This window comes from Agelaius tricolor, unplaced genomic scaffold, assembly GCF_023055355.1.
Source record: "Agelaius tricolor isolate 1412-34295 unplaced genomic scaffold, bAgeTri1.0.p SCAF_8, whole genome shotgun sequence".
NCBI lineage: Eukaryota > Metazoa > Chordata > Aves > Passeriformes > Icteridae > Agelaius > Agelaius tricolor.
This window is the reverse complement of record NW_027269268.1, coordinates 46,945,008-46,968,905: the sequence shown is the minus strand read 5'-3', so window position 1 is coordinate 46,968,905 and position 23,898 is coordinate 46,945,008. Positions and strand designations below refer to the sequence as shown.

At 38.9% G+C, this 23,898-nt stretch overlaps 1 protein-coding gene across 3 annotated transcripts in view; it reads right to left on the bottom strand.

Moving 5' to 3' along the window:
- The window catches only part of KCNIP4 (potassium voltage-gated channel interacting protein 4), a 388,682-nt gene extending 370,973 nt beyond the window's left edge, over positions 1 to 17,709 (bottom strand). The window contains exons 1-2 of one of the 3 annotated variants that reach the window (XM_071432625.1): positions 17,617 to 17,634; positions 17,444 to 17,579 (exon numbers count right to left, since the gene is read on the bottom strand). In XM_071432625.1, coding sequence (XP_071288726.1) covers positions 17,444 to 17,504 — 61 coding nt within the window. In that variant the 5' untranslated portion in view covers positions 17,505 to 17,579; positions 17,617 to 17,634. Of the gene's footprint in view, positions 1 to 17,443 lie in introns of all 3 variants that reach the window. The other 2 variants (XM_071432624.1, XM_071432618.1) reach the window with 2 other exon arrangements.
- Positions 17,710 to 23,898: the final 6,189 nt, after the last annotated feature.

Sequence of the window (23,898 nt, the reverse complement as noted above, 5' to 3'; positions counted from 1 at the left end):
ATGTGCACATCAGAACTATCTCAGAGTATTAAACTCCTTTTGAACTCCCATGAGTTTGTAAAATCGAATGGGTAATTTTCCTGTGTGTGCCTTCAACATAAAATGTAACCTGATAATCAAAAATTTTAAAGTAAAACTATTTGTAAAGTTTTAAAAGATTGGGCTTTTTTCTGTGTTGGGGCTTTTTTGCTTAATTTTAGCAAAATGTAACAAACACTAGTAAAGCAGGGTAAATTGATAGTGTATTTTAAGAATGAACAAGTACTACCTAAGACCATTCTTTTTTAACAAGAAGAGCTCTGGAAAGCACAAGCATTTCAGCTCCCGCTTTTGCCTAGAACATTTTAATGCGTTTTTCATTAACAAAATAGTTTTTAGTAATAAAGTTTGAGAACAAAAGATTCACTTTTCCATCAGCATTAAAAAAAAAAAAAAAAAAAAAGAAAAAGAAAGAGACACAAACCCATAATTGTGATATCAGTATCTCACCTGGCATTAGGGACAAAACCTCAGATTAGGTGAAAATGTCCTGTATTTTCAAATAATGATAAAGAGTATCTGGTTTATATTATGATACAATCACCAAACATTTTTCTTTACAAAATAGGCTAATATTGACCCGAGTTCTGCTGAGGAACTTCCTGTGTTCAGCAAGCAACTGCAAAATCCTTTGACCTGACTGGAGGCATCTTCTCTATGTGAGTTAAAGCAGAGTCTTGCAGCATCTGTTCTGACTGCATTTCTTAAGTGGGTCATTATGTAATTTCTAGATGCTGCTGCTGTGGGCTATAACACATAAAAAACTTTCAAAATCACTTAAAGTGAATAACATTAAAGAACTCCAGAACCCCTAACCTAGTTTACATTTTCCCTGAGAAAAAAATGACACCTTAGTACACATCCAAGACTTGGGTTTGGAAACATTCTGCAAAACCCAGTATCTTCACTTTACCCCACACCAGCATTTTTATTCCTCTGCTCTTTTAAGAATACTATAGATATAAAACACTATCAAGTACCATACACACCAACAAAATGAAACAGAAAATTCAATTTTTTTTTTATTCTTTTCACGCTCTATGTGTGTATGTATACAGATCCAACATTTTCATACTAATTACTCAAATTTCCAGCTATTAATGATCTCTGAAGACTCTTCACAAAAACAGATGACCTACAAGGTTGAACAGACAGATCTAGAGAAATGCTCTAGAGAAATGGCAGAAGGAACAGATTCTATTTTAAAGCATACAAAACTAGCAGGAGTTTTGAGAGAAAAGAAAATTATATTGACACAACAGTCCATTCTCAAAAATTAGTTTCAGATAGATCATGGCAATAATATGCAACGTTTGAATGCTTACATGTTAAAGTTGAGTACATGTTAAAGAAAACTGGGGGGTTGGATGTGCCTATGCAGTGCTCTGAGAACTGAATCACTTAACTTTGAACATCATTTCCAACCCATGAACTACTGGTTAAGTGCACCTAGACTGTAGTGTTGCAGGCACCTTTTCATTAAAAATCTTTCCTTAAGATTTTTTCCTCCTGAGAAGCTGAGAAGCCTCAGGGACAGAATGTAAACAATGGTTATCTGCTGCTGTGGAATGCAACAGGTGCATCTGTGATTGTTCTCATGTAGATGTTTAGAATTAATGGCCAATCACAGCAGAGCTAGCTCAGACAGAGAGTCTGAGGCAGCTGCCTTTGTTATCATTCTTTCTTTTTCTATTCTTAGCCTAGCCTTCTGAAATGAAACTTTTCCTACCATTCTTTTAGTGCAGCTTTAATGTAATATATATCATAAAATAATAAATCAAGCCTTCTGTAACATGGAGTCAGATCTACATCTCTTCCCTCATCCTAAGACCCCTGTGACCACTGTCACACTGTAGAACCACTCTTTCCATTTCATATGCAACTACAATCTTCCCTGCCATTTGCTGAAAAATACTCAACCAGTTTTCTCTTCTCTTCAGTGAGAACCATCCCTGAAATAACTTTTATACACAAAACTGTGGACAGAAATGTGAGCAAAGATGAAAAATACAAAGAAAATCCCACAAGCATCCCAAGAAATTTATTATAATCAATGTACTCTTTAAAAAAAAAATGTTGTCCTTTTTAGTCCCAGCATCATATAATAGTTGAGGTGAGCGGTACCTTCAGAGGTCATCTGGTCTCACCTTCTCTGTTCAAGCAGGGCTACCTAAAGCAGGTTTGACCAGGACCATCTGAAGATGGCTTTGGAATATCTCCAAGGAGGGAGATTGCACAACCTCCAATTTGTGCCCAGTGCTTGGTCACTCCCCCATTCCTCGTGTTCAGAGAAACCCCCTGTGTTTGTGCCCCCTGGCTCTGCTCTTGTCACTGGGCCCTGCTGAAAAGGGCTTTGCCCTCTTTGCTCCCTCCCTTCAGTATTGATTTACATTGATGACATTCTCCCTGAGCCTTCTTTCCTCCAGGCCAGACAGTCCCAGGCCTTTCCTCATAGGACAGATGCTCCAGTCCATTCATCACCTTGATGGATCTTTGGTGGATTCTCTCCATTATGCCCATGTGTCCTCCCTTGTACTGGTGAGCCCAGAAACAAACACAGGACGCCCTCCTCACCTCACCAGTGCTGAATAGAAACTTTCAGTCACTTTCCAGCTTCAAGAAATTACCATTAATATTTTCTGGTTTTAGCTTCCATTATGGAAAGCCTTTCCATTATAAAATTCTGGGAAAAATAAACCTGTGTGATTTTTTCATAAGTTAACTGAATATGGGAGATAAGTCTGCATTTATCTGAGATTTCAAAGTATTTTTTGCAGTAGGCTGAGAAGGTACTCACACAAGCTAAGAATAAATCTGGTAGTTTCATCATCTTTGAAAGAATTTGATTTAGAAGCAATTTAGTAACACTTAAAATAAATATAATCACTCTGAATATAAATTTGATTCCTTAACACAGAAAGAACTTGTGAGGTGTAGTTATTCAGCATCAAAATTTGACAAATATAAAATTAAGTTAATTTGGCTTTGTGTCTATTTCTATAGCAAACAATCTAATCTAATATTAGATTTCAAAACCAGGGTGTTCAAGGAAAACCCTACCCAATGCATATGTTCAAACACTAAAAGTACTTGAAAACAGTCTTGAACCATTCAACAAGCTGTACTTTGGCCCACAATTCTAAAAGTTCCAACTCTAGTGCCACAACAAACTAATGTCATTTATAAAAACAGCCAACCTTCATGCAGGGTTATGCGTATAATAGTATGCAGTACTATTGACTTAATTTTCTTTCTCAGTTTTTCTTGAACTCTTATATTCTCTCTGGACAAGCAAAAGCATCCTGAAACACAGAAATTACAGTGAGTTACAAGGGTGTGTTGCATCCACTTGCAGAACTGTCTGCAAACAGCCAATGTAAGATGGTGTATTGACCAAGTCCAGCACTGAAACTCTAGCACACATGTATTCTGCTGTTAAACTCTATGATGATTATTTTTGACACAGATATAAATTTGCCTCTTGAAGAAGGCATCTCGCTGATGGCAGGTCTGTAATATGTTCTGCACATGTGCTGTTCCAGTCACAACTAAACAAGCAGCCTGAATGCGCACAATACGAATTAATTGCAAATTGTCAATCAGGCAAGTGATAGCAGAAAGGCTATCAGAAATCATTCTCTATCAGAAAATGAGAAGCAGATTCTGCATAATGATGATGATGCTTGATGATGGTGATTAGATGTTAAGAAAATCTCTCTCAGAAAATTTGATCCTAAAAAGACACAATTTTGGAGATATTAATATAGTAAATTCTAAAATAAGTAGGCCTAATCTCGAAAAAACATCCCTAAAATATTAGCATGATTCCCTAAGTATTGCCTAAGATAGAAAGGATTGTATTTGAATTTGCCAAAGAGATAAAAATGTTCAAACAAGCTCACAGAACTTCCGGGCCCCAGAGAATGGGAAAGCTCCCAGAGTGCTGTCTGACATGTGGACATACTCGTTTTTCCACCCAGATCAGGAACGAGCTTTCACAAGCCACCTAATGGTTCCCATCATGGAACACACTGGAAATACACAGATTATTTTAGGTGAAGCTAAGTGGGAAGATGCGTTCTAGGAGCTCACTTAATGCACTACTAATGTTAGCAGGCATTTAGTCAATTGAACTAGACTAGAATTAGTCTGAAGTGGAACTCTGTAGGAAGAGATGGGGTGGAGTTGAGCTGTGGGCTGTGGGACGTGACTGCAGAGGCACAGGGCAACACAGAGGGGCCCACGGTGGCCCAGAGGAGCCCAGGAGGGCACAGGGGGAACAGGAGGGCACAGGGGACCTTGTCTCCACCTGGCCTTGGGCGCAGGAGGGGCCACATGGCAGAGCCTATGGAGAGGAGCCTGCTGGAAGCTGACAGATGGGTGAACAGCCGTGATCACCCCACAGAAGGACATTCTGAACCCCTGTTGCTGATGTGGCAACATAGGACAGGTCACGTAGTGAGAATTACCATAAAAGGGAATACTGTGCCTTGAAAAAGTGTATAAAACCAGCTCGTTTCTTTTGAATAAACAATTCAGATTCCCTGCCAGTCTGAGTCTATGTCTGGGTCACTCACAGAACTCTGTAAAAATTCTTACTCATTATTACTCAATCACCCGGTTTGCCATATGTAGGCATAGCCCAAATGCCTAGACTGACAAAGTAATGATTTTTCCCACAAGACTTCTCAATTTCGTTTCTCTATCACTTACAAATTATTCTTCAAGACTTCAGAAAGTGTCCAGTAATTTAAGATGGTGACAATTCTGATCAAAAGCAGTGTGATCCTATCATCCAAGAATAATGTAGTTCTCTCCATCACAGTACTATCAAAGGTACGTTATTACTGGCTTAATAGTTTCATAAAAGACTTATGAATAGACTAATAAAAAGTTACCCAGAAACAGACACAACAAATAGAACTCACGACACACTTTATTTCCAGCTAAGGTCAACTGTCTAACAAAATTATTCTGAAGGAAAAGGGCAGTGCTAGAATGATAAACTTGTGGAACACTTAACATAAAATTCAGAAGGAGAATACAAGATGTGAAGACAAAGACACGCAATGTATAAAATAGATTAGTTGTGATGGATGTTAACAAAGTAACTGTCAATCAGAACACTGTGAAGTTCCCAAAGTATACAGAAAAGAAGATGATGTTATATATTCATATAAAAATCAAGTGCAACATTTTCCCAGCAAAGCCAAAGCAGGGAATGCTGAATGCTATAAAGCCAGAGCACCAGCTCCCTGCCTCCAGAGGACTGCCTGATAAAAGCCTCTGCCTGGGCTCATTAAAACAGCTTTATCACATCTCACAACTGAAGTCAAACACAGTTTAATTTATTAACATCCACAGACCAGCTATCACAGAACTCTCCCAGAGCTACAATCTTAAAGAACCATATCCCTAAACTATCAGACTATAAAAATGAATTTGGTAAAGACAGATAATAAATTCTCTACGGTCATTTGTATGCAAGTGGCATTCTAATGGTTGCTTTAATCAGGCAGTGGACAAAAGTTAAATACTTTTGGAGTATGCACACCAAAAATCATAACTAGAAAAGCTTAAGCTGGTATAAAAGTTAAAATATATTACATATTCTTGATTAAAGCCTCCTAGATACATCAGCCTTGAAAAATGAGAGAGGAATGAGCACACCCTGTTTTATCATTATAATAGCATTTAGTAAAGACACTCATAAAAGCGGAGGCACATCTTATCAAGTGTGAGATGGTACAGCACTGATAAAAATAATCTGAATAAGAAATGCTTGAAACTTCAAAAGCTTTGCTATTGCCTGTGACATTGACTTTTCATGTTAAAAAATTGTTTAAAGTAACTGCCTTCAGTTTTTATTTATGGAAGAGAGAACTAAGTTCATGCTACATATCAAATGTTCAAGAGATAAAATATTCTTAGAAAAGATAGAGTTCATAAAAGGGTCACTGACAAAGTTTTCTCTCTGAAGATCCAAATGCAATAAATAGCTGGAAAGCAGTGCAAGTTAAGCTGTGCTTCTTTATTTATTTGGAATATCTGTTCAGATCATAAAAGAGCTCTGGAGGCCCTTGAGAATCCACACAGCCTTCCATCAAGCTTCCCATAGAGATGAGGAAAAGCTGATGGTGTTTATTTCTTGCAAGACGATGATTCCTACCTCATCCCAAACTCTCGAGAACTGATTCATACCAAGAGCTGTGCACTGCACGGGCAGAACTTACTCCCAACACAAACTGGGAGCAGCTGATCTCATCTCCATGGAAGCAGTAACCTACAGAGCTCTTGCAGGATGAGAAAAACTACCATAACAGGGGCATGCTGAAATCTCTCATTTGTGATAGGCAGATAAGTTGAAATCCTTACCCTACTTTTAATTTTCCAGTTTCAAGCACTGTTGTCAGTAAGCTTCCAACAAGTTTGAAAGTTAGAAGATAAAAAGCAACACTCAAAAACAATTATCATTTGTAAAGGATAATTTAGAACCTATCAAGTAAACTTCCAGAGAAATTATCCATCTTGTTGAAGCAGAATGGAGAAAAACTAAATAGTTTTTGATTCACCTAAATGGTGACAACTGGGAAGTTGTCTGGAAGTCTGCCACTGCTGAACATGTTAAATCACAGGCTGAGGATAGGTGGAAGGCTGCTGTGAAAGGGAGAGCAGTTCAGACTTAAAACTAAAAACAAGACAAATATCTAAGACATACCAAAGAAAGTTTTTGTCCTATTCAGTACTATAAAATCTTGGCTATGTATTTCATCCATTTTGGGTACCAGGCTTTAAATGTAAGAAGATTTGCTTTAGGACTAGGAAACAGTCTGTATCAGGAAAGATAAATTCTGGAATAGATTAACCAGCAATGTCATAAAGTACCCAGTAGTAGTGAATTTTAAGTACCTTGAGCAAAAAGCCATCTGAACCAGAATATGAATATTTGATCCTGCCTTGGGGAATCAGGAGAAACAGGAAGATTTCTCAACTTCTCTTCCAAAACATTTTTCTGTGATTCCATGGGTTTCTATTGCTTTTATCTCAAAATTACAAATGAAATCCAATGTAATAGAATTTTTGAGCTGGATTTTTTATCAGGCTTTAGCCTTGAGCAGGCTGTATGGATTACACACAATTGTATGCAGTCAGCCTGGTTAGTCACTGTCTGCCTAGCATTCAGAAACAAACACAAACATGTAAACTTGACTGAGTATACGTCTATTTCTTTTGTCCTCAGCCAGAAAAGTCACAACTCTGTCAGCAGTAGGATTTTTTTCTTATAATGAAAGTTTCTCAAATGAAGATATTACACAAAAATCTCAGCATTTTTTGAGAAGGTTTTGTTTGCCAGAAAGCAAATAATTAACTGACTCTTAAAAGTTGGAGATTTGGTGATTCGAATTAGAAATGCTCTCCATTATTTTGAATAGGTAAACAGGTTCTCTTTTGATATCTCTATTTGCTTCTCACATTCCCATATTATTTTCCATTATATTAGCATGATAAGATTTGTATTAGCATTACAGGGTGTATTGTCAATATAGCTGGGTATCCCCTACAGCCCCAGTTTTGGCTTATGAAATTATGGACTATGCAGGAAGAGACAAAAGCTTTGTTTCTTCCCTTCCCTGTAAGAAATTTCAGAATCTGAAGAACTAAAGTCAATTGTTCAAACAGTTATGAATAAATGACTTTCTTAAGTATATCAGGATGATCCTCAGTTACAAACACTGCACTGAACTGCAGCTGCTGCAAGATCAGGCTTTCAGTCATAATGAAACATGGACTGATGGATCCAGAAGATCTACATTAATTAAGTGCAAGGTGCATTTAATCAATATACACCCTTCTTGGAACACAAAACATTCTGTGTTATTGCAACAAGAAACTACCTAATGAACTCTGTGTGTTCACTATTGCATACTTATTTATTCTAACACTACACCAGCAGAATGGAAAGTATAGCATCTCCACAGTCAGCATTGTGAGCTGCTGCCTACCAAGGGGTGGTTTGATAATGCCATCAATGTTTTCTTGGGAGGAATTAGTCATTTAAGTGACAGCATTTCTGTATGTACTCTTTGTGAAAAGGCTTACATGAAAACACATTATTAATGCTTTGGGTTCTTTAAAGGAAAAGAAAAATACACCAAAAAAAGCCTACTTTCTTCTAAATTGTTCAGTTGAAAAAGTCCTAACAGATTGTCAGCCTAGCAGTAATTTAAGTGCTGTTGATTAAAGCAACTGCTGATAAAACACTGCTTAATAAGACATTAGGAATTTACTGACACTTTTTAGGTAGTTTTACTATCTAAACAGGTCAAAATATTCCTACTCTTGCATTTCTAAGTATAAGCAGTCATTTTTGAACTCTGGCAAAGTAAAACAAGCTAAATTAAGAGTAGAGGTTTGGGTTTTTTAGTACAACATGGAATTTTAGCTGAACACCTCCCATATTTTCAAGAACAAAAAAACGTACTGATTTTCAAGTCTGGGGTGGCTCAAGGACTTTATATACAGGAAGAGGTCTTTATAAGTCTATATTGAAACACAGAAATGCTTTATTCTAGTTTAGTATGAGAAAAGTAGCTGAGTACAAAGAAAGGTGTAACTGACAAAAGTATTTTTAAGAGTCAAAATAATGTCTAAATATTGTTCAACCCTGCAAGTTAAGCAGCAAACAAGGTGTATAAATCTGTCTAATTTTAAGTCCTGCTAGTTCATATTTTTAGTAAAGATTTAAGGTGCTGGCAGAAACTTGACAGCAGGTGTGCCATGTAAAGAACTATGTCACTATACCCTCAGTCATGTCTGTTTCCTCCTCACTTAAACCTCCATGTGCTATTTTTCCTCCAGTCTAACAGAATTCTGTTTTATAAAACATGCATTAGAGACTACCAGTTCCACTGGATGCATCACCTACTCTCCTCTCCTTTGACTGACAATCAACTAACCAAGAAGGAAGCATGTAGCCTAAAAATAACATCCCTCTGAGGAAAAATATTATGCAAAAAAGGTCAGAAAGTGCCCATTGAGCTGAGGGATTCACATGTGCTTCCAAGTGAAAAATAGACAGAAGCAGGAGCCATTGCTTGAGAGAGTTGGAGGTGTCAAACTCCTTCCTGCAGAGAGGTTCGTAGTCATCATGTAAAAGAAAGCAGAAAGGGCAACACCATCACCTGTCTACCAAACCCATCCTGCTCTTTGACCTCCTCTTTCCCATCTCCCAGGCAGAGAAGTCTGGAAGCAACACCTTGGAATCAAACAGCATAGTGAGCAGATAGATCTTAGACAGAGAGGTACTTTTCTCCTTTACCCAGTTCTGGAAGGTAGGCTGGGAAGATAATGCACAATGTGGCATATTCAAAAAAAAAAAAAAAAAAAGAAAAGAAACTGGGAAATCCCACTTCATCACCACCACAAAGATCAATTAACAATGCAGTACATAAAGTAGACCTAGTTACTGAAACAATACCATTAAATTCTCTGTATTTTAATCATAGTGCACATCCTCACAACTTGCATGTCTACTTTGTTTATTTTTCTTTTTCTTTTTCATCTTGGATTTGGTAGACTGGCTGTGCAGAAATCAGGGCAGCACCTAAGTGTGCATGTATGTCAATTACAGCACCTTTTTAAAAAGAACAACGAATTTTAATGCATACTTGTTTCAGTTACCAGCAGGTGGATGCTGCCATCACACAATACCTCAAACAAACATTTTAGATTTATCTTTCTTTACTGATAGCATTACAACAGATGTTACTTTACAATAAACTCAAATGTCCATAAATCAACATGGAAAATAATATACAGAATAGAAAGACTGAATCAGAAGATATGCAGTATACAATTCACTTACTGAACATTGGAATATAAGTCAACAGTCAGAATGATTAAGGACCTCTGGGTATCCTGGGTTAAAACCAGCTACACTGTCAAAACTCAAGACCTATGGTGATCTGAGGAAACACCCATCACACTGCTACCAGCACACAATGAAGCAAAACATGAATCTATGGTTGCATATCCCTGATATACATCTGTTCTGTTGCTATGGGCTATTCTTTAGGACTTTTCTCCTACTTTTTTTAAAACAGGATCCCTTAAAACAGGATTCAATTATGTCTAAAGGTAACAGAACAGCAGATCCCCAAGTCCACTTGCTCAGAAACCACTAAAGCCACACACATAAAAGGCATTTCCTGGTCTTTGTCCTCTCCTTTCTTTTAACTGCTCAGGTAGGGACTGTAATCCCACAGTGCACTTTTCATTCTCCCCACAGCCCAGGGAAAGCACAGGGAAAGCATGTGCACAGACAGGGATGCTCCTGCCAGCCATGGTGCTAACTCTGTGTGTGTGTCTGTCTGTGTGTGTGTCTGTCTGTCTGTGTGTGTGCAGGGGCTTCCCCTGACCCCTCTCAGTGCCTGAACAGGCAGGGAGCACCTCCTGCTGCAAAATGCCCAGGAGCTGTTGGTGCAACATGCTTTGGCACACTCTAAAACAAACAATCTCAAAAAGGGTCAATCTTTCTCGAGTGTTCTTTGAAACTATGAGCTGCAACATTTATGGGGAAAAAAAACAACTGAAACAAACCAAAAAAAAGACATTATAGTAGTACTGGTGCAGGGATTTTTAAAATGTGATTATAGATTGCTAATTTATGGTGCTTAGCATGTACACAGACATCTCTATATATTATAAAATCCCAAACCTCAATGTTCAGTTGCAATAGGGCTTGTATCTGACAGATGTTATATAGTGTGACTTTCAAAAGATCACTATTTCAAGTTGCACCATGTACCCATGTTAAATTATTTTTTTAAAAATCAAACATTTTTCTCTTTTCCAATTTACTGCAAATATTTTGGATAGGTTTTTTCTTCATATAATGTTTATCATTTTGCACAAACTTGTTTTTCAATGTGTTTTTATTATAACACACTGTAATATCACTGAAAGTTCTAAATCAAATAACTACATTTAATTTTAAAAATCCTTATTCATTCCAATTATTCCCACCAGTATCAAAGGGTTTAGGAGTAGTCACAATAATCAAATGGCTTACTGTGATGTCATGCTGTTCTGGTTGTTCCCACTGTGAAGAATCAGACCCATCATCACACTTTATGGCTACTATTTACCTTTCTAATAAATCCTAAATGGATTATTAATAAAAGTTTGATTCAAAAAATAAGATTTTCTCTACTAAAGCCTAAATAACTACAGCAATATTCATAATATAACTATCTGGAGATACAGAGAGGTAACTGAAAATTGTGAGAACGAGAAAATATTATCAGTAAAACTGGGGAGCCTTTTACCTGTCAATAGAATAGAAAACCCTTTCTTACTGACTGCATGATATAGATTAACCACCTTGAAGTCTATGTCTTAGGACATTCAGATTTGGAATAGTTCTTTTTATGCTGTCACCACTTAGCAACTTTGTGGCATGTGGGTATAATGCACTGTGTAGTGCTAAGCATTTAACTGTGCCTGGGGATTATGCATTAGCTGGTGAAAAATACCTGGTAGAAAAAGAAAGATATTATCTCCTACAATAAAATCCAAACATTTAAATGCATCATTTTTCTGAATAGGGCAAAATATGTATATTTTAGAATTCTCTATTATCATGCCTTCCACCTTTAGTTCATTTCTCCAGTGGACACGTAAGAATCTGTGACTTTCAAACCACTGTTTGTGTTACTGCAGTGTAAATTATAAACATAAAACAGGGGATCACAACTATAAAGGTCCTTAGTGTACCTCTAAAGGAATTTGCTTTATAGGTGAAAAAGAATATAAAAGAGAAACACTATATTTATTTTCAGACCTCGGACAGAGAGCTCCTTTTAATACCATATTAAGTCTCTGCTGGGCTGCCAGAAATAAAACACAGTATGAGCTCAGATATACAGCTTTTATTCTGTGTTTAGGTTTATTCTTAGAGGCGAATGGATTCAATATATTTTCAACCCAACCACATATTTTAAACTGCTGCCAGTTTATTGCTGTCTACAGATCTCCCAAATTCATGGAAATAAATCTAGAGCCCAACCTCCTCTGCTGCTGCATGCATGAAGGTGATAACAGAAACAATCTCTCCTGTAGAGTGTGAGAATGGAAAATGATGAGGGAAAAAAAAATTGAACCATGATCTATATGATCCTAGGACTCCTGTAACACAATTACAAACTAATAATTGAGAATATCACAGAAAACTGGATTCTATGCTTTCCATAGATCTATATGCTCCAAAGCACATACATTCACTTCTCTTCCTCATTCTACCTGGTGTCCTCAGTGGGAAATCCAGGCCTAACACTACTTACCCATCAAAGTAATGGACAGCAAAGCTCTTGCCAGAGAAACCAGGATTCTGAAAGGACAGCTACTATCAAAAACCAAATGCCTATGTCAAACTGCTGTCCATTTGCTTTTGATGCAGCCACACATTACAGTTCAGGCCAAGCATTATGGAGACAAACCATCCATTAACCACCTCCACCTGCACTGCCACACTGTGCTCCAAATAATGAAAGTTTGGTATCTGCACTTAAGTTCAGAATTGTGTGCTAACAAAGAAGGGAATCCCACTTGGTCCAGACTGTGTCGATTACAACTACTGAAATTTGGATCCTTGACTTCCAAGACCACAACTGTTTGCTAATGTTTTCTCTCTCATCTCAAACGGGACTAATGGTCTCTGCTCATAGGAGACAATAAATGCCAGCATTTGTTTGGCAGGGAAGAGTTCAAATACAGTCTATTTTGGTACCTGAAAGAAAGAGAGGACAAGCAGAATTGGGGAGGGGGATAGGGAGATGATAGTACCACAGCCTGGCAGCCTGGCAGAAATGCACATATCCATAAAATAGTGAAGCAATCAGGCGTTGTATTTTTAGATACTTTCTTTTTCAAGTGCCAAAGATTCCGAATAAATCACAATGGCAAACTGAGAGACTGAGATGGGATAGATTACAGCTGAATGCTGCACAGATCAAATATTCAGCTCCAACCCAAAGTCCTAAGTGCTTATCTGATACACTGTAAAAGCTTTCCATGACACACACCAGCTACTTCTTTTATGGCTACACTTCCTGTTCGGTACCAAATCTGCCTCTATACATTTCAAAATGTCTAATAACCCCAGGAAAGCATAAGTTCTCTAAGCCAAGTATACCTGAAGCTTGTCCAGATGTTCAGTTATTTTTATATCATCTCTCCAAGCATAGGTAGTAATCTTGACAGACAGTATAATTAAGAAGAAAGCTTTATTTTGTAAAAATTGATATTTACATTATGTAAAATTTATATTGATGGAAAGCCTTTATTTTCAGCATTCATGTCAACTATGACTCTCTGTAACAGAATTTTGCATGTAATTACTTCTTTATACACATTGAACAGAGGAACTGGAGAGGGAGGCAGAACTCAAATTTTATATAGAGGCTTATGCAGCAGTCAGTTCTCTCAAGTGTCAATTGTTTCCTCCACCCTGCAGGAGTGGAATGTGTATTTTACACTGAAAATATTTGCATCTCCTTGCATGTCCATCACACATACACGTCCTTTATTAGTTCATGAGTCCATTGAATTTATTCCTTCCCTTATGTACTTAGAGATTTCACAGAAAAAGCATTGCATTTGGAAGCAGTACTTCTAGCACAGTCTAGACAAGATAGTCCAGCACCCTGTCCATCTGAATCTTAGAAGTGTCCAATGATGAAGAGGGTTGGAGACAACAGATCATTAGTAAAAACATTGATGCTGACTCTTGACTGATGGCATGTTGTTCGGATGGAGCTCCCAGACAAACCAACTGATCACACTGATATGAACATTGGTTCAAATCACTTGGAAAGTCACTGCCTGCTTTTCATTGTGTCAGATGAATCTCAACTGGGATATAAAGAAATTGGTCCAATACACACCACTAAGACATAACAGATTTTGTATCTCAACACGTGAGATACAAAATCTCTTTCCTCCTTTCCCTCCTCCCACCTCTTCTTTTTTTCCCAGTAATTGTTTCCCAGTATATATTTTTTATCACTTTTTTACTTTTTCTTAGCATCCATTTTCCTAACCTCCTATTTTCAGCTTATTCAATATGTAATTTTTTTGTCCTTTTAGCACTATTTCCTTTGTCTTCTAAGAATGCCCCAAGCAACAAGAAAAAGTCATTCATTAAAAGCAAAAGTGAGCACTAGTGCACAAGGATGTCTCAGAGGTATGGCAGAGAATATTTAACTCTAAGTAAACATAAAGTTGGATAAACACTGCTTAATAATACTATTTGGTCCACTGTGGTACTTCTGCCCACAATGTAGAAATTACAACCCTTTTCATAATATGAATAATTTGCAACTGCCTTGTCTAATAACTGAAACTCTTTAAAACTTGTCATAAATGACACCATGGCTTTCATAAATATTTATGTTTTTTGAATAAGCATGGTCATACTGGTCAGCACAATGCCCATTCTGAATTCATCACACCCTAAAGCAAAGCAACCAATTGCTGTGATAATGCCTTATTCATATTAGTATTCCCAACAGCTTAAGTTTGTCCCAGATATTGAACCCACAGGACATTTTGTGATTAAACTTGTTCTTACCCACACAAACTTTTACTGATAATCTCCCTCTGCTCTTCTCATTTTGCTAAGGCACTGCATGCCTTTACCCAGCAGCAGATGAGTTTTGACTATCACTAGCACAAATGCAGCTTTCTGATAGATAAAACATTGATAAAGACAATCTCATGAGGCAGAGGAATGAAACAGTTCATCCTTACAATGGCTCAGAATTCCACAGAGGAAACAGTCTCATACTTCAACAACTCTCAATGGTGCTTCAATTGACATTAATTTGAATGCCCTTGAATCAGAAGAAGCCCTGCAAGGTGCAAAATTAAATGTAAGGAGAAGATCAGCTTAAGGCAGTCACTACCTGTTAAAACGCATAAAATGTTGCCTTTTTCATTAATAATTCTCATTATTCAAGCTGCCTGTGCATTATTTGGGTTTTATTTCACTTGGAAAAATGAAATTGAGGAATAGTCGCACTTTTGTTGGTTTCATTTTCTGACTCTCGTGCATTAACATCAAATCCCGGTAACAGCTCTACTGCAGGCATTACCATTTAAAAATGACTAACGTTTGAAGCTATGATTCTATTTGAAGAGAATTAATGAGAAAAAATCCACCTTCCTTGTTAAAAATGCAACAGACAGGTACATTCAGAAGTGCTGATGGCACTGAAAATGAGTTGAATGTTTAAGAGCCTGGAGAGAGACAGCTAGAGAAAAGTGTAAAGGAAAGTTTAGACAAAAAAGGGCCAAAACTGTGGGAAGATGAAAATAAATGGGCTCTCTCACATAAGAAAGCCCAGAGGAGTGAAGCTAGACACTTGTTAGCTTCACATCATATCACATCACATCACACCACATCACACAGGTGATGAGATATCTGTTGAGTAATGTATGCCATTCTCCGAAAGAAAGGAGGTATTTCCTTTTAGCTCTGTCATTTTTATCTTTCTGTATTCTTTTTCTGGCATAAAAACTTACTTTTGAGAAATGTTTTTCTCACAGTAAGTCATGTTTCAGTCAGATTTTGCTTGCTCTAAAAGAGTGCAAAAGTGTAACTTACTTCTTTTCACCATTACAAGCTTGAAGTGAATTAAAGCTGTCATTAATTTTTAAAAGCTACTACGCATGCATATCAAGAGAACCAAAAGAGAAAACACATCTAATATACAGCTCAACTGAAGGTAATTTCCATAAAAACATCATCTGGGTATTTCCTATTACTTGCATGACATGGATTAGGATATTTCCCCGATTTTTGTATAGACACTTTCCTGCTACTGCAAACTATACCTGTTAGAAAAAAAAAATTAACCTTTAAACTCTCTTTATGCTTCAGTACTTACATTAATGATCCATAAACCAAATAATTCCTCAACAGCAGCTGTACAAACCCACTATGCCTAAATCATGACCTCAGTTTTGTTTAGCCTGAACAGTCCTGCATGGTGGTTGCACAGGTAGCCAAGAGCCTGCTCGGCGTTTGTCTCTGATGATGTATGTGTTATGGAAAAACAGTTTGACTTTCAGACCTCTAAGAGGCTATAGCCAGAAGGCTGAATTGGTACATGGAGGGAAAAGCCTAAATTATAACTTGAGGAGGTTGGATCTTAAAAGTAGCAAGAAGTATCACAACACCACTTTAGTGACCATGTTCTTTGTTGGGTAATTATAATGATTACACACATTTTTTCCCAAAACTTTAGTGAAGTGCAAAGATGGATTTACAATTGAGCTGATAGCACAGTCAAATACAAAAGTTCCCTATCCCCAACACAAATGATCTGGTATCCTACATGAAAGGCTACACCTTCTAAAACATAAAAAAGCTAGGACATTAAGAAAAGAGAAAAACCAGGTACAAGCCAGCAGGGAACACATGGCTGTGAACCTCTTCAAGCAAGCAGGAGATGCATTCTGAAGCATTAGAAATCAAGCAAATGGTGGGATTGCACTGAGTCTTTCCAACAACTTGTTGGTAAGGCTACTATTCTACACTGGCATCACTGCTCATGAGAAATCTAGCTGCAAAGCAAGAAATACCTTTTCTAAGAAATTAAGTTTTCCCTGTTTTTGACTGCCTGTTCGGCAAAGTTTTTCATTAACTGTCCAACTATCCTCTGCTTATCCAGCTGGCTTGAGCTGAACACCTTTCTCGGCAACACTTACACACACTGCACCCAAGTTTCATTTTTAAATAACTGGGGAAAAACTCTTAAGACTCCAGGAGCCAAAATCCCTGTGGAGGATAGCAAGACATGTTTTTTTCCTCCCTAAAATACAAGTTATCCTGTAGCCTTTCTCAGGTGAATGTGTAACTGCAATGTGAAGTACAAAGAAAGAAAGGCACCAAAGAAGAAGGTGGTCTCCATCAAATAGCTGCCACTTAGGCATCAGAGAGGTGCAATGGAGACCAAAGCAGGAAGGTGTAAGGGGTCCTGACCAAAATTACCTCCAGGAGTTGGTAACCAGAGAGGATGTGCCCTGGAGGTTCATTCCCAGCCCCAAGTCGTTTCAGCAAAGGCAAAAGTACCAGTTAGGTCAGAGCAGGCAGCTTAGGGCGGGATTCGCGAAGCCTCCAAACGCTTCTCAGCCCGAGATCCCAGGCACGAAGCGTTTGCTTACTGTCCCCACAGACACGCACACATTTGCCCGCGGGTGCGCTCGCCCCTCGCCAGCGGGCAGGCAGCTCCCCCTCCCCGCCCCAGCCAAGTTGCCAGACTTGCTGCCCAGAGGAGAGGGGACGAGAGCCCGGATTAACTCAGAGGAGCAGCCTCGCGTCCCCGCGCTGCCCGCGTCCTACCGCCTGTGGAGCTGGCCTCCTCCAGCTGCGCCGAGATGCTCTCCACTCGCCTCACGTCCATGCCGGGAGGCGCCCGGAGCCGCGGCGGGAAAGCGCGGCAGCACCGCCGCAGCGGGGCCGCGCCGGAGCGGAGCGGGAGCGGGGCTGGGCACGGCGGAGCGGAGCGGGATGGTAGCGGGAGCGGGGCTGGGAGCGGCGGAGCGGAGAGGGAGAGGGAGCGGGAGCGGGAACGGGAGCGCGGCCCCGCCTCGGCGGCGGCGCCTCCCCCGCCACCCGCGCGGCGCGGGGCGGGCTCGGCGCGGGGCTCCGGCGGGGCCGCGGCCGCGACCCCTTCCCTGCCGGGACACGGAGGGCTTGGGCTCGCTTACCTCCCCCCCCGAGCTGCCCCGGGGCCGCTGCCGCCGCGGGGCTGGGCCGGCACCTGCGCCCCGGAGCGGCTCGGAGCGGGGCGGCCGTGGGGACTGCCCCGGGCCGGGGTCCGGCAGGGCCGGGCCGCACACCGGCGGTGCCCGCATCACCTGTTAGCCGCAGGCTGCCCCGGACACGCACCGCTCCGGGCGCAGGGGAGCTCCCATCGCAGCTGCGCCCCTCGGACACCTCCGTCAGGCTAGCACAGGCTGGGAGCACTCCCTAAGCCCCAGAGTATATTTTGGAAAGGGCATTTTAAGACACCTTCTGAACACCTCTAATTTATCAAAGTCTACTATGACACATGACATACCATTAGAAAATGCTTCAATAATGATAGTTCTCCCTGTTCAATTTTACACAGTTAATTTTTCAGTCTTTACAATTCCGTCTATCCCTGCATGAATAATGACGTGTTTCAGAAATCCCAGTTCTCCTTCTCATTGTGTTCAGCCCCAAAAAATTATAGTAATTCTTTTCAAGGCACATAAGGGTTATAGGCTTTGCTACCCAATACCTTAGTTTTGACATCTTATTTCATATTATTTCTTGAACCTTGTATTATTAAGATTCTTATAAGCTGAAAGATAAAGGAGTAATTCCTATGTCGCGTTGCCAACCAATGCTTTAGGAAAGGATTTATATCTCCTTTTATTCAATGGGATGAACTTATGTCTGATTCAACCCCAAAATAATGGAATGACTGAAGTTTTGAACGGACAGAGAAACCACAGTGTAGTGTAACGCTTGCCAAGAGCAACACAATGTCGGGTAGCTTTTGCCAAGTGTTATTTTTTGACAAAAATACATTCACTGACGGAGGTTGAGGTAAGGCTGTGGAGAGACAGGATTCAGAACACTGTATTTGTCATATACCCTCAAAATATTTCCCTTCCATAAGGTGAATCCTCAAGTAGTCAGGATATGGCTCTCCTTATCAAAGAAATTCAAAGTAGTAAGAACAGAGATCAGGATTTTATCTCATTATCAGGATTTGAGCTTACTTTGAAGCTAACCTTACAGAAAATTCCAATTTATCACAATTCAGAGTGAATCCTTCTCATTACATATACACAGTTTTCAGAGTGAAGCAATTCATATTTACAATAGTCACTTCCCTTTGCTCTACACCAACATTGTATCAGAACTCTGTGAGTTACAAAACACCTCTAAATATAGGGGAGCAGCTGGCCATAACAGATTGAACTAAGGCAGGAATGGTAGTAATACATCAAGAATACCCATACATTCATCTTGTGTCTTAGAATGAATTACAGGTATACAGCACAACATGAAACAGACGTGCCAGAAGTGCCTACCAGGTTTTTACAGATAAGGTGGTGTGTGTCAATTCAAAGATGAATTGTGTCTGAGGCAAAGGAAAAAGAAAGCGACCCAAATAAACTGAATTGTCTCCATAAATCTGCATGTTTCTCTCAATCTCATCTGCTTTATTTTTATGCTTGCTCTTCTTGTTTCCACCCATTTGCACTTTGTCTCCTGTTCTTCTTGATGGGCCTGGTTCCAAGTAATTTCCTCTGCATACTCCTTCCTTTTTGTTCTCTTGAGTTTTAAATATTTCTCTTACAAACACTGGTGTCATTTTGATATTCTGTGTAAAGCAAAATGTTTGTGTCACAATGGGGAATTTTGCCAAATTTGCTTTAAAGGGCAAATTCTTTATTGTTTACCAAACCTGATTAAGTTTCCTCCAATTAACATGTCAAGCCCAAGTATCTGCTCTATATAACATCCAGTTAAAATTGACATCAGCTGTGATTTCATCCCTTCTATATAATTACATTTCAACATATAATTGTATTTCAACAAATATAGAGTTTCATTCTAGTTTCTACTTTTCAAAATATATAACGACTTCCTTTCTTCATCATTTGTTTCAAATATATCTTTTGGAGCTAAATACTAAAAATACCTTGAGCATGTGTTTAGTGCTACATGTATAGCTGAAGATTTTTTTCCAGTGCCTTGTGATAAAATTTTAATTTCTTCTTGAAGTAGGTGATGTAGTTTCTATCTAATTTTTAAATTAGAGTCTGGATAAGCATATTCCTATTTGCCTCCTGTTTACATTCAAATGTAAACTAACTGGAAAGACTTAATTGTGATTTAGTGTGTCCAAATTAAGTTCAGATTTCCACATCTGTTTAAAAGATGTAATATGTGAAATTAAGTGTTAAATCATGATGCTAAAATAATGATAAAGGAGGCATTTTCTTCCAAAAGAGAAAATCAAATCATTGGTGAATAAAAAATAACCAGCAGGATTTCTAGTAGTAGCATGTTCCTAACAGGGAGGACTTGGGGTTTTTTTCTACTTCTTGGTGTAGACGAGAAAAGCCTCAGACCCAGAAAATGTACAGCAATACCCAAATATTCAGTCCTTTTAGTCCCCTCTGCTCCCCCACTGGTCTTGGGACATCTGCCAAGGTTAACACAGTAGTTCAGCTACTTAAATTGTATCAGCACTAAGAAACTGAATAATATATAATTAAAAATTTGAATAGAACAAATAGAAGCTGCAAAATATCCAACACATCCGCGTTACTTTCTAGGCCTCCAGAGAAGCCATTTATTTTGGCAGTACTCCTCTGCTAGAGAATGGCTCTCTAGGTGGGAGATTTCTTGATACCCAGAAGAATTCATCATTAGGTTATACTTTGTGACTGCATGTCACTCACAATGTTTTTCAAAAGGAAAAAGGAAACCCAACAGCTAAATCAGTCTGTCACTTACTTCTAGGAAAAATATTCTTTCTTCTCCAAAAACTAATAAAAGTTAATTTTGCTATTTTTTATTCAGAAATGAGAAAGAAACCGTTCTTCACTCTATGATACATTTTAAGAGTATTTTTGTTCTCAGAAGTGTATTTCATTTAGTTTTGAGTCATTCAGTGTAATAATGTATCCTTAAAAAAATTTGTGTTCATTCTCTATCACAAAAAATGAACAGTAATTTGGCCGTACTCAAATATTTCATGTCTGTGATAAAGTACTTGGGAAAAATGAGAAGTGTCTGAAGCTCTGAGTGCTCTGTCCCCCTGTTGAGGGAGGGGGAGAGCCAAGCTGCTGTGGTGGGGCTGCAGGCTGGCCTCTGTGCCAGGCAGCTGGCTCCAGACAACGTCCCAGCAGATCCACCACGTGCCACAGCTGACTCCATCAGCCAACTCACTGGCACCTCAAGGAAATTTATTTAAGGAAGGGCACAAAATGCTGAGGAAGGGGAAGTGAGAGCAGCAGTGCCAAGGACAGAGGAAAGGGGAGGTGCTCCATGGTGGAGCCCTCCCAAAGGAACTGAGGCCCATGGAGGACCCATGCTGGAGGACATACACCAGGACACACCATCATACACCATGACACACCGTAATACACTGTCATACACCGTCATACACCATCATACACCGTCATACACCGTCATACACCATCATACACCGTGACACACCATGATACACCGTGACACACCATGATACACCATCATACACCGTCATACACTGTGACACACCATGATACACCATCATACACTGTGACACACTGTCATACACCGTCATACACCATCATACACCATCATACACCGTCATACACTGTGACACACCATCACACACCATGACACACCGTGATACACCATCATACACCATGACACACCATCATACACCATGACACACCATCATACACCATGACACACCGTGATACACCGTCATACACCATGATACACAATCATACACCATCATACACCATCACACACCATCATACACCATGACACACTGTCATACACCGTGACACACCGTCATACACCATCATACACCATCATACACCGTGATACACCATCATACACTGTCATACACCATCATGCACCATGACACACCATCATACACCGTGACACATCCCCATAACACCATGACACACCATCACACACCGTCATACACCATCATACACTGTGACACACCATCATACACCATCATACAGTGTCATACACCGTGACACACCATCATACACTGTCATACACCATCATACACTGTCATACACCATCATACACCGTGACACACCATCATACACCCTAACACACCCCCATAACACCATGACACACCATCACACACCATGACACACCACAATACACCATCATACACCACGATACACCATGACACACCATCACACACCATCATACTACTGCCCATGGATAAACCCAGGCCAGAACAGAGGTAACAAGTAAGAATGAAGGAGCAGCTCTTGAAAGGAGAGCTGCTACCTGCAGTATGAACAAAGAAGGGAAAGTGACTGGAGTAAACATGAGCCTGGAAAGGGGGACAAAGTGCTTTCCTTATTAGATGGTTTTCTTCTTTACTTTGCTGTGCCCAAGTCAGTAATTAAAATTTTTAATACATTAAGGTAAACTGTCCAAGTCTGTTTTGGTCAAGATAGTAACTGCTGAATGTTTTTTCTCTATTTCTTTTAACCCACAAGTTCTTGTGATTTTCTCCCCTGTCCCACTAGGTTAAGCAAGCAGGTCTGCAGATACTTGGCTCCAGCAGACAGAGTTGACCCAGCACAGAGTATATATGGGAGAAGTCAAAATGCAAAATGAAATTGTAGGCGTAGGAAAGGTGGCACAGAGTTCTAACAAACTACTCTTCCCTAAAACACTGGAGCTTTGATAGTCAAGATTTCCTATTAGCACAGTCTAGTTTTAGAGAGCTTTCAGAAAGAGTAATCTTGAATATTCTGATTTTTCTGCCTATTAAAGGAACATTGTGTACCATGTATCCTTATCCTTATACAGGAATAAATATCAAGCAACAATGAAGGCCAGCCCTTGAACTTGTCAAAAACTGGCTTTTAGTATTGCTAGAACTTGTTATTAAATAAGTAAGAAGAAAATGTGAGAGCCTCCTTTCCTTGAAACTTAATTTGTTTTTTATAATAACATTTTGTAGTAAGTTCTGCAAGGATTAGAAGCAATTTGATTTACTGTGAATGAGTAACACATCAGAGTCCATATGTGGCAGCAAAAAAAAAGAAGATAACATTATTTAGCAACATTATTTAGCAACATTATAAAAGAAGAAAAAAAAATTATTTATTCCAATTTTAATATTATCTCCATATGTCAAACAGTCAATATATGGATTGATTTCTTTGTTGAGGCATTTAAAAAGTCCTTAGGGGAGTAAGTAGGGGCTCACCCGTCATTCAGTGTTGGTGTGAAATAAGTACCTTTTATTCCTTCAGAACTAAGATCCTAAGATCCACCCTTTTTTTTGTTTTTCTTTCCCTCTGTTTTTCTACTGTTGCATCTTTCTTTACTGGCTTCACTTCAGTTTGATCCAGATGACTGGAATGGCTTCATTGCTAAATGCCAGTATTTAGATATTTGAGGTTTGATTTGTGAGACTGTTGTGAGTTTATACCTCATTTCAACTGTGATTCATAGTTTATAATAGCCACACTGCAGATATTTTAGAAGAAAGTCATTACAAACTCAGGCATTATATTGAAAAAAACCACATGTAATATTCAACTCAACTTTGTTGTGCTGCTTGAAGACTTCCTAGACATAATTTGTATCATTTAATCTAAATCTGTATCATATCTGTATCATTTAATCTTAATTGTTGTCTAATTGTTTGTTGTCATTATTAGACTGTCACTAAAGTTATCTCACTAGTAAACCTGAGTCAATATAAGGTTCTATATTTCCATCAACTTTACATTAAATAATATCTTTGTAGTTTTTAAGAATAGAAGAGTATTGGGAGCAAATTCATCTGCTGCTGAAATGTAACCAACTTCAGAAGACACAGCTGAAAAACAATGCATTAGACAAGTGTAGGTTGAAGAAAAATATTGGGTAATTACACTGCATCTAATCTATGTTCTTGTGGGGAAAATCTATACTGTTTTATATAATATAGATCATAGATAGGCTTTACAATCCAATGTGAAATACCTGCTTAGTGATCTGTCCTAGGCTCCAAAGAGACAGACAAAAAAAAAACCTAAACAAAAAAGAGCAATAAAACCCCCTGAGCTGACTCT